Source organism: Mytilus californianus, unplaced genomic scaffold (genome assembly GCF_021869535.1).
Source record: "Mytilus californianus isolate M0D057914Y unplaced genomic scaffold, xbMytCali1.0.p SCAF_2, whole genome shotgun sequence".
NCBI classification, from domain to species: domain Eukaryota; kingdom Metazoa; phylum Mollusca; class Bivalvia; order Mytilida; family Mytilidae; genus Mytilus; species Mytilus californianus.
The window spans coordinates 49573318-49587527 of NW_026262668.1; the positions used below are offsets into that span (position 1 = coordinate 49573318).

General features: G+C 32.8%; 1 protein-coding gene across 1 annotated transcript in view; it reads right to left on the reverse strand.

Moving 5' to 3' along the window:
- The window catches only part of LOC127729941 (aspartate--tRNA ligase, cytoplasmic-like), a 45541-nt gene extending 34637 nt beyond the window's left edge, over positions 1 to 10904 (reverse strand). Inside the window, exon 1 of the mRNA XM_052237915.1 lies at positions 10776 to 10904. Within this exon, the coding sequence (XP_052093875.1) occupies positions 10776 to 10801 (26 nt within the window). The 5' untranslated portion in view covers positions 10802 to 10904. The remainder of the gene's footprint in view (positions 1 to 10775) is intronic.
- Positions 10905 to 14210: the final 3306 nt, after the last annotated feature.

A 14210-nucleotide genomic window follows, 5' to 3' on the forward strand; every position in this document is an offset into this window, starting at 1 on the left:
GAATTCAATTTTTGATGAAATCAAACAAAGTTTAATTTTGGACCCTTTTGACCTCAATGTGGACAAAATTGATAATGGGGCCCAAAAATCAAAAATCTAAATACATGGTTAGATTCAGCATATCAAAGAACCCCAAGAATTCAATTTTTGATGAAATCAAACAAAGTTTAATTTTGGACCCTTTTGACCTCAATGTGGACAAAATTGATAATGGGGCCCAAAAATCAAAAATCTAAATACATGGTTAGATTCAGCATATCAAAGAACCCCATATATTCAATTTTTGTTGAAATCAAACAAAGTGTAATTTTGGACCCCGATTTGGACCAACTTGAAAACTGGGTCCATAATCAAAAATCTAAATACATGTTTAGATTCAGCATATCAAAGAACCCTAAGAATTCAATTTTTGTTAAAATCAAACTTAGTTTAATTTTGGACCCTTTGGACCTTAATGTAGACCAATTTGAAACGGAACCAAAAATTAAGAATCTAAATACACGATTAGATTCAGCATATCAAAGAACACCAATAATTTAATTTTTGATGAAATCAAACAAAGTTTAATTTTGGACCCTTTGGACCTCAATGTGGACCAATTTAAAAACGGGGCCCAAAATCCAAAAACTTAATACAGGGTTAGAATCAGCATATTAAAGAACCCCAAGAATTCAAGAATAAAACCCCATTGAAATTGGTCAAGAAATAAACAATTTATACGAAGTATCTTCTTTTGCACAATACTGTGCAATTGAATATTTCTTGCTATTGCACAATACTGTACAATTGACAATTTCTTGCTATTGCGCAATATTGTGCTATTGAATATTTCTTGCTATTGCACAATACTGTGCAATTGAAGATTTCTTGCTATTGCGCAATACTGTGCAATTGAAGATTTCTTGCTATTGTGCAATACTGTGCAATTGAAAATTTCTTGTTATTGCACAATACTTATTATGTAATAATTTACACATCCTGTTTGGTGTGTATCTCCTACCATATCATTATTATTTGCTTTTAAATATAAAACAGAAATAACCAACTTAAAATGGAAGATTTTAAAAGAAAAAAAAAAGGAAAAGAAAAGAAGAAAAAAAAGGAAAAAAAAAAAATTCCCCCCCCCTATTTTTTGAACCCCCTTATGATTCATCACCCCCAAACTCAATCCCAGCCTTCCCTTTGTGGTATGGTACCTTGCAGTACAATTTCAGAGAGATCCATACACTTGAACACAAGTTATTGTCTGGAAACTAGAAAAATGCTTATTTTTGGCCCCTTTTTGGCCCCTTATTCCTAAACGTTTTGGGCAATTACCCCCAAACTCAATTCCAGCTTTCCCTTTGTGATATGAAAACTTGTAGTACAATTTCAGAAAGATCCATACACTTACACACAATTTATTATCATGAAACTAGAAAAATGCTTGTTTTTTGCCCCTTTTTTGGTCCCTAATTCCTAATATTTTGAGGCAATTACCCCCAAAATCAATCCCAGCATTCCCTGTGTGATATGGAAACTTGTGGTACAATTTCAGAGAGATCCATACACTTGAACACAAGTTATTGTCTGGAAACTAGAAAAATGCTTATTTTTGGCCCCTTTTTGGCCCCTAATTCCTAAAATTTTGAGGCAATTACCCCCAAAATCAATCCCAGCATTCCCTGTGTGATATGGAACCTTTTGGTACAATGTCAGAGAGATCCATATACTAACATACAAGTTATGTCTGGAAGTTACAAAAATGCTTATTTTTGGCCCCTAATTCCTTAACTGTTGGTACCATAACCCCCAAAATCAATCCCAACCTTCCCTTTGTGGTATTGAACCTTATGGTAAAATTTCATAGAGATCCATTCATTAAACTAAAGTTAGAGTGCGAAACCAATGTGTCTTCGGACGACAACGACAACGCCAACGTCATACCAATATACGACCGCAAAATTTTTTTGCGGTCGTATAAAAATTAACCAAAAGGAAAAGTCTCATTTTTTAAGTCAATGGTGTAACCAAAAGACAAATTGGTAGGGTAAGAGTTATCTTTCTCAATATTTCAGCATTTACAATAGTTTCTCCCTTAGCAATGTTACCTGTAAGCATGTTATGCAAAAGAAAACAAACATTTATGTTGAAAATTTAGTGAAAAAATATTAAAAGTAAGTACAAGCTATATCGTAATTGAAAATAGTGTCCATGGTGTACCCTTATAAAAATCATTTTTTTTTTAAATTCCTGAACTTTGAATTATGAAATATATTGATTGTAGAAACATGCACCAGGAACACCATATAAAATAGGGGAATGGAGCCCTTATTTTGTAACTAAACCTTAAAATACACCTGAAAATCAATGGTGTTACTGTCAATGGTGAGACCATTTTAATAAAATAACACCATTGACCAGCTTAGTAACACCACTGAATATATTATGACAATCAGCATTTTTTGGTGTTTCTTTCATGTTTAACAAGCGAAACATCATATTATTTATAACAAACAATACTTATTTAACAATGTTTTAACAATATCATGTATTACATACACAAAGTTTTCAAAAACTGGTGTATGCTGGTAACACCAATGACACTATTTAGTAACACTACTGACATTTTTAGTTATTGATATTATGTTATATAATTTGAGATTTTTAAGCCTAAGAATTATTTTTTCTTCTTTTTCTTTTGCTCAGTGTTCTCTGTTTTGTGTTCAGTACTTAATAAAAGTAAAATTTGAAATGTGTTGTCAATGGTGATACTTTTGTGTCATTGGAGTTACTGAAGAGTCAGTGGTGTTACAATATAAAAATGCGATACTTTTTAATTTTTATTCATAAATGAAAGCGTTTTTAGGTTGTATATGAAGGATTAAGCATATTCTTATCATTTCATCTTATACATTATACATATATTCAATTTAAGTGTATTTTTTAGTATTTACAACAGCCATAATTAGGATAGCCAACTTTTTAACGACAATGTATTCTGAAATTTATGTTTAAAAAGAATGTATAGCTAGAGGAATAATGTTAATAAGTAGTAATTTAAACCTTAACAACAAATTGGAACAGATGTTTGATGTTTAACAATAATATTTAGTACCTAAATGCATGTTTTAAATTGGTAACACCATTGACACGATTCTATCAAAGGATGACCTAAAATTGTTAAAATTGAAGGAACCCTTCATTTTTCCAATTGCATATTTCTGAAAATAGTTGCTACCATACTATAGGATAGAGGGACACATTTAAATGTTTTAAACAATGACATTGTTTTTCCAAATATTACTTCATCGAAATTTGCATGTTTTTTTATAATGACCCCTACATGTATCTTAAAATTTACGTAGGACGTCATTTAAACATTGTTATTAATGTATGGTATGCAATAAAAATCACAAAAGATTTAATAGTTGAAAAAGTAACTCTATTTTCAGTTGGTAAATCTAGAAAATATAAATTAGCAAACAACAAAAGCAACCATGGACAACAAATTTATGCTTGATAACTCTAATAACCATAGTAATTAGAAAAAGAAAAGCTTTCTTATTGTGTTGTATCCAAAAGGTCAAATCTATCAGTAACAAACAAAAACTACAAGTAGAAGTCCTATCGTTACTTAATTGACATAAACATTTCTTTATTACTGATTATCTACATGTAATTTTGCATTATATTAAATTATATTTTTTTACATTATAAGATGTACAATAATTTAACACATATGCTAGTTTTGAAGCTATGTACCAAAAAATACAAATGCTAAAAAACTACAAATTATTAATTCCAGGTTTATTGTGCTTTGTTAAAAGGGGCAATGTGTGCAAAAATGTTTAAATTTTTTGGAGTTATATATTGGCTGTCTCAATAGGGCTACATTTTTGCGACTGTCCCAAGTCAGGAGCCTCTGGCCTTGGTTAGTCTTGTATGTTTTTTAATTTTAGTTCATTTATCATGTTTATATGTTTTGGAGTTTAGTGTGACGTCCATTTTCATTGAACTAGTACACATTTTGTTTAGGGGCCAGCTGAAGCCCGCCTCCGGGTGCAGGATTTTCTCGCTGTGTTGAAGACCCATTGGTGGCCGTCGGCTGATTTCTGTTGTTTGGTCGGGTTGTTGTCTCTTTGACACATTCCCCATTTCCATTCTCAATTTTACATTAACTACCTAAAACATAACATACATAACATGTATGAACTAATAAGCCAACATGGCCAAGGCACCCAAAAATGTCCGGTGTGTGACATTTGAGTTCGAATTGTATATGTATCACTCTATAATTGTCATTAAGGAACATTTCCATGTCTTTTCGATAAGTTCTGATGCCAAAGAGAAGAATACAGACATAAATAAGTGGGATGTGAAATAAATTTTGACAGAAAGTTCAAATTACTAATGTCAGGAGTGTGACATTGTTTTAAAGACACTTTTCAACATTATATAATTTGAAAGTACATGGTTCATTAGTTATCTTATGTATAAAACATTATTGCATATGCATTTTACTTTATTTGCATACAAAATGGTATAACTGCACAGTTAATTGTTTTAATTAGAATTTTGAGGCATTTCACTGATATAAATTTAAATAAAATGCTCCGCAGGGCGCAGCTTGATACGACCGCAGAGGTCGAACCCTGAACAGTTGGGGCAAGTATGGACACAACATTCAAGCTTGATACAGCTTTGCATTTGGATTGTGATTAAATATTTGACACAGCATAGGTTTCTGACACAGAATGAATGTGGTCTAAGAACTTAAAAATTTTAAATTGGACATTCACCTATTATGGTCCAATATCCAAAATCTAAATACATGGTTAGATTCAGCATATCAAAGAACCCCAAGAATTCAATTTTTGATGAAATCAAACAAAGTTTAATTTTGGACCCTTTTGACCTCAATGTGGACAAAGTTGATAACAGGGCCCAAAAATCAAAAATCTAAATACATGGTTAGATTCAGCATATCAAAGAACCCCATATATTCAATTTTTGTTGAAATCAAACATAGTTTAATTTTGGACCCCGATTTGGACCAACTTGAAAACTGGGCCCATAATCAAAAATCTAAATACAAGTTTAGATTCAGCATATCAAAGAACCCTAAGAATTTAATTTTTGTTAAAATCAAACTAAGTTTAATTTTGGACCCTTTGGACCTTAATGTAGACCAATTTGAAAACGGAACCAAAAATTAAGAATCTAAATACACGGTTAGATTCGGCATATCAAAGAACCCCAATAATACAATTTTTGATGAAATCAAACAAAGTTTAATTTTGGACCCTTTGGACCTCAATGTGGACCAATTTAAAAACGGGGCCCAAAATCCAAAAACTAAATACACGGTTAGATTCAGCATATTAAAGAACCCCAAGAATTCAAGAATAAAATCCATTGAAATTGGTCAAGAAATAAGCAATTTATACGAAGTATCTTCTTTTGCACAATACTGTGCAATTAAATATTTCTTGCTATTGCGCAATACTGTACAATTGACAATTTCTTGCTATTGCGCAATATTGTGCTATTGGATATTTCTTGCTATTGCGCAATACTGTGCAATTGAAGATTTCTTGCTATTGCGCAATACTGTGCAATTGAAGATTTCTTGCTATTGTGCAATACTGTGCAATTGAAAATTTCTTGCTATTGCACAATACTTATTATATAATAATTTACACATCCTGTTTGGTGTGTATCTCCTACCATATCATTATTATTTGCTTTTAAATATAAATCAGAAATAACCAACTTAAAATGGAAAATTTTAAAAGAAAAAAAAAAAAGGAAAAAAAAAAAATCCCCCCCCCCCAAATTTTTTGAACCCCCTTATGATTCATCACCCCCAAACTCAATCCCAGCCTTCCCTTTGTGGTATGGTACCTTGCAGTACAATTTCAGAGAGATCCATACACTTGAACACAAGTTATTGTCTGGAAACTAGAAAAATGTGTTTTTTGGCCCCTTTTTGGCCCCAAATTCCTAAACGTTTAAGGCAATTACCCCCACACTCAAACCCAGCTTTCCCTTTGTGATATGGAACCTTGTAGTACAATTTCATAAAGATCCATACACTTACACACAAGTTATTGTCCTGAAACTAGAAAAATGCTTGTTTTTTGCCCCTTTTTGGCCCCTAATTCCTAAAATATTGAGGCAATTACCCCCATCATCAATCCCAGCCTTCCCTTTGTGGTATGGTACCTTGCAGTACAATTTCAGAGAGATCCATACACTTGAACACAAGTAATTGTCTGGAAACTAGAAAAATGCTTATTTTTGGCCCCTTTTTGGCCCCCAATTCCTAAACGTTTCGGCAATTACCCCCAAACTCAATTCCAGCTTTCCCTTTGTGATATGGAACCTTGTAGTACAATATCAGAAAGATCCATACACTTACACACAAGTTATTGTCATGAAACTAGAAAAATGCTTGTTTTTTGCCCCTTTTTTGGCCCCTAATTCCTAAAATTTTGAGGCAATTACCCCCAAAATCAATCCCAGCATTCCTTTTGTGATATGGAACCTTGTGGTACAATGTCAGAGAGATCCATACACTAACACACAAGTTATGTCTGGAAGTTACAAAAATGCTTATTTTTGGCCCCTTTGTGATATGGAACCTTGTAGTACAATATCAGAAAGATCCATACACTTACACACAAGTTATTGTCATGAAACTAGAAAAATGCTTGTTTTTTGCCCCTTTTTTGGCCCCTAATTCCTAAAATTTTGAGGCAATTACCCCCAAAATCAATCCCAGCATTCCTTTTGTGATATGGAACCTTGTGGTACAATGTCAGAGAGATCCATACACTAACACACAAGTTATGTCTGGAAGTTACAAAAATGCTTATTTTTGGCCCCTTTTTGGCCCCTAATTCCTTTACTGTTGGTACCATAACCCCCAAAATCAATCCCAACCTTCCTTTTGTGGTATTGAACCTTGTGGTAAAATTTCATAGACATCCATTCACTTAAACTAAAGTTAGAGTGCGAAAACCAATGTGTCTTCGGACGACGCCGGACGACGACGACGACGACGACGCCAACGTCATACCAATATACGACCACAAAAAATTTTTTGCGGTCGTATAAAAATGCTCTAAAAAGTTGTATGTCTTCATAATCAACATCAGAGTATTTAACAGTAAATTTTTACAGTATGTTAGTAGTGCTCAATTTAACCATGTCTTTATTTTCTTGTTAAATTCTACATATTTAAAGTTTTTCACTAAAATAGCAATGCATGTGCAATTGTCACACGCTTGACATGCATTGGTAAAGATTAAGAATGCATAGGAATGGTGATAAATTGTCTATCTTGTAGGTCAAAATTCATGTTGATGCTAAATAAGCTTTCTGATAATACCAGGCTAAAGAAAACCATCCTGATATGTATTTTCTTATTTCTCTCAAGTGACCTGTACTTATTTTCAATCACATGACTATGTTTTCATTATTGACAATTGCAGGCTATTGTCATATTATATGATAGTTTGTGTGGAAATAATCTTCAAATATGAAGTTTTACTTGTTATTGGTATGATAAACTATGAAGAATAATGGAAATCCAAGTTAAATTTGTTAACAATAGTGAAAAGTTGGATTTTTTTATGTTTCCTTTCACATCAGCGTCAAGAGTGTGACAATCACATTATTTTAATATATCTATCCATACTATGACAAAAGCATGTTTAAGATTCATATAAAAATGCAGTTAGCATTGATAGTTCTGCCTACATTGTAGTTATATATTGTTTTATCATTTTAAGCATAGGCTATGGTTATATGTGTTTTTGTTTTGCTTAACACATACATGACATATATTAAATATTAGTGTACAGTTAGACATATTGATTTTAACAATACAAAAATATCAAATATATAATTTTTCAAAAGCAAATTATATTTTTGATATCTATAATCATCATATTATAATTTTATGATGCAGTTACACATGAATAAGGAATTGTAGCATCTTGATATATACAACAAAGTACTTAAAAAGTATCACACTCCTGACTTGAAAAATTGTTCTGTGTAGCTATTTTGTGTTTAACATTGCAGTCTAAACTATAATATTTTCCTTTTCTTTGATACAGATACTACAAAAATAGATGAAAAAAAACTCGGCATTTAATACATTGTAGCATACTGCTGTCCAGAAGACACTTTCTTAAGTTATTTTAACAGAGAAGTCACACCCCTGACATTTTATGCCACACTCACTTCCGTAATTCTGGTAGACAGAGAAAGGAAACTTATTTTTTTATTAAACTAAAACATACCAGTATTTCATCAGACCAAACATGAAATTTAAGAAAAAGGCCTTTTATTCTTTACTTATTGTAATTAAAAGTATTCATGTCAGGAGTGTGACATTTCACCAAAATTTGGCAGGTTATAATAGCAGGGGGTTTCTACTGTAATTGGCCATCCACTTCTAAAATTCTTTTTGAAAATCATTTTATCATGTTTATATGCATACATTTTTGGGAAAAAATGATAGGGTGAACAAAAACTTGTGTTTGAATATTGTTTTTAACAAAACTTCAAGTACTAGTTGAAGAAAAAAACATTGAAAATAAGCTATAAATTTAATATTTTTCAAATATTTTGACACAAATTAAAGTAAGTTTGGTACCAAAAAGTTCCTCTCTGCCTTCTCGTTCCTTCAGAATTATTGTTTGTATCCAATAAAAGGTTCTCTTTAGCTTACAGGATTTCTACATTTTTACCTAAATTTCTTAATTAGTTTCTTAAATATTTTTCTGATACTGCTGATATTGCTTTCTAGGCTTTTGTTTCATAAACTAATGGGCATCTGTAATTTGGTGGACCATAATTTATTTGAATTAAACCATGTTTTTACCCTCTTTGTCACACTTTTGCTTCATTTTTGTCGAGCCTTCGACTTTTGTCGAAAAAGTGAGACATAGCGATCCTACATTCCGTCGGCGTCGGCGTCGTCGGCGGCGGCGGCCACAAATATTCACTCTGTGGTTAAAGTTTTTGAAATTTTAATAACTTTCTTAAACTATACTGGATTTCTACCAAACTTGGACAGAAGCTTGTTTATGATCATAAGATAGTATCCAGAAGTAAATTTTGTTAAAAAAAAATTCCTGTTTTTCCGTATTTTACTTATAAATGGACTTAGTTTTTCTGCCAGGAAACATTACATTCACTCTGTGGTTAAAGTTTTTAAAATTTTAATAACTTTCTCAAACTATCCTGGATTTCTACCAAACTTGGACAGAAGCTTGTTTATGATCATAAGATAGTATCCAGAAGTAAATTTCGAAAAAAAAAAATCCTGTTTTTCCGTATTTTTCTTATAAATGGACTTAGTTTTTCTGCCAGGAAACATTACATTCACTCTGTGGTTAAAGTTTTAAAAATTTTAATAACTTTCTTAAACAATCCTGGATTTGTACCAAACATGGACAGAAGTTTGTTTATGATCAAAAGCTAGTATCTAGAAGGAATTTTTTATTAAAATTTTGTACTTGTTTATCCATATTTTACTTATAAATGGACTTAGTTTTTCTTCCAGTTAACATTACATACAGTCTGCAGTTAAATTTTTTAAAACTTTTATTAGATTCATAAACTATCCTGGATTTTTTACCAAACTTGGACAGAAGCTTCTTACAATAAAAAAATTGTATCGAGAGGAATATTTTTATTAAATCTTTTCCTCATCTCATTTTTGTTGAGCCTGCGATTAACAGCAAAAGTAGGCGAGACACTGGGTTCCGCGGAACCCTTACGAATTTTTATTGACTCCACCCACATTGTCATATTTTGAAAATGACCCATATATACCATTAATCAGCAGATGTAGATCCAGGATTTTGAAAAAAGGGAGACTGGGGCCTCCATAGAAGGCAATGTTTGGAGTGGAACAGGTGAAAAGTCTGCACCATGATGAAGCTCCTAAAGGGGGGCTGGGCTGATCAGATTGGGGAAGATCCTCATAAATAGGTACAATCCCCAAAATCGAGTATCAATTTACAACTGATAAAAAATCAAATTTTATTTCACGTCATAAATTTTGGCTGTCATCATGGCGCAAACATTCATATAAATGGCAACATTTTTCCCTTCTTTAAATAAAAGACCATAGTTCAAATGAGAACTGAATACCAAGATAATACACCTTATCGCTATTAATGTCCGCCATTACTGGACATCACAAAAGTTCCCGTAAAATTTTGAAGTCATAATAGAAAATATCTGACGCCACAATGGAAAAGTGATTGTTGTATGACGTCAAAAGTTCAAGCGGGACAGATTCTCAGGTCAAGCGGGAATAGCGATAAGATGTATGGCCTCCAAAAGAGGCTTTTGAATTTTTTAAATGTTTTATCTAGTCCAAATAATTATGACGTCTTGAAAGGCTATTTTAATTTTTTTCTGTGACGCCTGTAGGAAGGCGTAACAGAAAAAAAAAATTAAAAAAGCCTTTTAAGACCTCATTATTTGGACCAATGTTTTATCCAGGGCAGATGACATTTCAGTCGTGGTGTCTGGGCAAAATTGTGTCGTTTACCTGACTGTTTGCGCAATGACAGCAAATATCTTGAAATCCAAAATTTGTATTAAAAGCCAGTGTTGGTATCAACAACATATTCACACAGATACAGAGAGGCGAACTGACCTAGGGCGAACAGACCAGATACCATTTGAAATTATGAGTGGGTTGTTATTTTTTTACACCTTGTAAGGTGCTATCTTTTCTCAAAAATACTGATTTGTTTACCTACCCAATCGAGTTTTCTTTGTTTTCCATTTTGTTCCCTAAGTATCGAGTAATATAAGCAAAATTGTTATTGTACGATCAGGATTTACTACACGTGCATTATTTTAGAGAAAAAGACCGAGGTATACAAGGGAAATAATTCGATAATCTATTTGTCGTTCGAGATGCGTTTGAGCTTTACCATTCTCTTAACCTAAGATATGGATTTTTATCTCTCCATCCTTTATAGGAATATTATATTGCATCATGTAATCAAAGAACAAACATATTACCATTGATTTCATCATCAATCAAAAAATATTGAAACTATAGTTTAAAAAAAATATTATCCAAAAAGGGGGGAAGATATAGCAAAAAGAATGAAAATTTACTGACAAAAGGGCCCGCCACGGTGGGGGTTCACTGATAATCCTATACGATTCCCAAAGATTTACAAGTGGCGTATCTTGACCTCTAATATTACAGAGGCCGGGGGTATGGTGGGCATATACCCCAAGAAGCTATCGAGGTTTTGCAATTTCAACAAAATAATCTATTAAAGATAATAGCGCCTGTTTTATTCTATTTCATCATATTTATGTCAATCTCAAAGGCGGATCCGGGGGGGCCAGCCCCCCCTTTTGTGGGAAAAATTTGGTTGATTATGTAGGGAATCACTGAAGCATGACTGGAGCGCCCCCCCCCTTTAGGGTCAGTCAGCGGGCCCCCCTTATGAAAAGTTCTGGATCCGCCACTGAATCTGTAAATCTGTATGATAAATTCTGCCAGTCAAGGCACACCTCCAAGTCTAGCTGGAGTGATATCCACCACCACCACTCCATTAATCAATACGACTGATATATATAAATATCACACAAATAAAAGTTCCATATCCACCAGAGTATTATATACACAAACTGTCAGTTTATAATATACGCAATAGGTTAATTTTAAAAATCTAAAATTATCTAAATAAGAATTGATAATTTGGACTGTCTTATGCTGAGTCACTTACATAACACTTTAATTAACTTATAGTCCCAAACTTTCCTTCTCTTTTTCGGTTGTTTACTGTCCAAACCGAGAAGTCTATATCTTGTTGTATGGAGTAGGTGGATCATTTTCCTGCATTGCGGTTCAAGAATTTTCGATATATTATCCAAAATTTGATCGTTGTTATTATTGCAGTAGTTGTAAGGATCACAAATCAATCTTAATTAGTAGTTCTATGTTATTGACACTATTGCTCTCAGAGAAAATCTACTAGCCGTTATCATTATTCTTTCTAATATGGGGTTTCTTACAGCATCTAAAGTTACACATGTAAGCAGGAATTGAGATAATGTTTCTTCTCCATTTTTGCATAGTTGACATGCTGGGTCCACTACATTAGAATTATATTTGGCTCTTTGGAATTGTAGGAGGTATCCTCCTGTAGCGATTTTCACTCGCGGTGGCAATTTTGTACTAGTTTAGCGTCAGAAGTGGATATACTGACCACTGCCACTTACAGAAAATGTCACAAATTCTGAACAGTTAAACCAGGCATACAATGAATTTGAAGATACATTCACATATATTCTAAACAAACATACACCGATCAAAACAAGACAACCAAGAAAACAACCATTACCGTGCATGAATAGTGAACTTAGAAAAGCTGTATATCGCAAACACATGCTGTACACACAATTTACAAAGCATAAAGATTCAAAAACATGGGGAAAATATAGAAAACAGCGAAACCTTGTTACAAAACTTAAAAAAGTATCCATGAAAAATTATTTTTTAGAACGTTGTTCAGGTGGGACAAAAACAGTAACTTTTGGACAACTATAAACGGCTTTATAGTTGTCCAAAAATTACTGTTTTTTGCCCCACCTGAACAACGTTCTAAAAAATAATTCTCAAAAAAAAAGTCACTCAGGGGAACAAAAAATTGTTTTATGTGAAAACAGCAAAATCATAAACAACACCAAAGTTGTTTCAGAACACTTTAACACATTTTTTCCGACAGTTGCAGACAAGATTGGTAGTGACGTGATATACGACCCACCAACTCATGCCAGTATCTTGCAAATAAAAGATCAAAACTGCACTAACACAAAATTTAATTTTCAGAAAACAACAACAGAAAAAGTAGCAAAAATTATTAACAAAATTAACATTAAAAAAGCTACAGGAGTAAAGATGGCATACCAGCAAAAGTAGTGAAACATTGTAAACCGATAATTGTGCCACAGTTAACAACACTTATAAATCTATCTGTAGAAACTGGAGTATTTCCTGATAGACTCAAGCAGGCTCAAGTAACACCACTGCACAAGAAAAACAACCAGCTTGACAAAGCCAATTATAGGCCTGTCAGCGTTCTACCAATTTTTTCTAAAATTTATGAAAAGGTTTTTGAAATTCAACTTGGTGATTTTTTTGAAATTATTTTTCTTCCCTATCTGTGTGCTTTTAGACGTGGCCATAGGTGTCAGACCACACTGTTACGACTCCGTGCTAGAAGATTGGCGTGCAGCATTAGATAAAAACCAGTATATAGCTGCTGTTTTAATGGACCTTTCAAAGGCTTTTGATTGCCTACCACATGAAATCCTGCTTGATAAATTATCAGCATATGGTGTCTCTGTTCATTCTATTTCACTACTTAAATCTTATCTGACAAACAGGAAACAACAAATTAAAATAAATAGTATTCTTAGCAGTTGGGCTGACATTCATAAGGGGGTTCCCCAGGGTTCTATCCTGGGCCCCCTACTATTCAATGTTTTTATCAATGATATATTCTTATTTATAAAAAATGGAACTCTGTATTATTATGCAGATGACAATACTTTATCATACTGTAGTCCTGATTATGATGTTTTGATTTCTACTTTGGAATCTGAATCACTCAAACTTATTGAGTGGTTCAAAATAAATAAAATGCAGGCAAACTCCGACAAATTTTAGGTCTTAGCAGTTGGGAAAAAGACATATAACAAAAATCCATCTATACGTATCCAAAGTGCTGATCTTTCGTGTGAGTCAACTGTCAAATTACTTGGCATTGACATAGATTATCAGCTAAATTTTGATATTCATATTGGTAAAATATGCAGGAAGGCATCTCAGCAACTAAATACTTTGAAACGTTTGGGAGCTTATCTGAACAAGCTAAGTAAGCTTACTATTTTCTATACATTTATTTTGTCAAACTTCAATTTCTGCCCTTTGGCATGGCATTTTTGTACCGAGAAAAATTCAAAAAAATTAGAAAAAGTGCAAGAAAGAGCACTAAGGTTTGTGTACGAAGACCATTCAAGCTCATATCAACAGTTGCTTGAAAAGGCTAAGATGCCTTCACTGCATATTAAAAGACAAAGTTCAATGGCAATTGGAACTTTTAATATAGTCAATAAATTAGCACCTGTCTGTTTGCATGATTTATTAAATGTAAAAGATTGTAAAT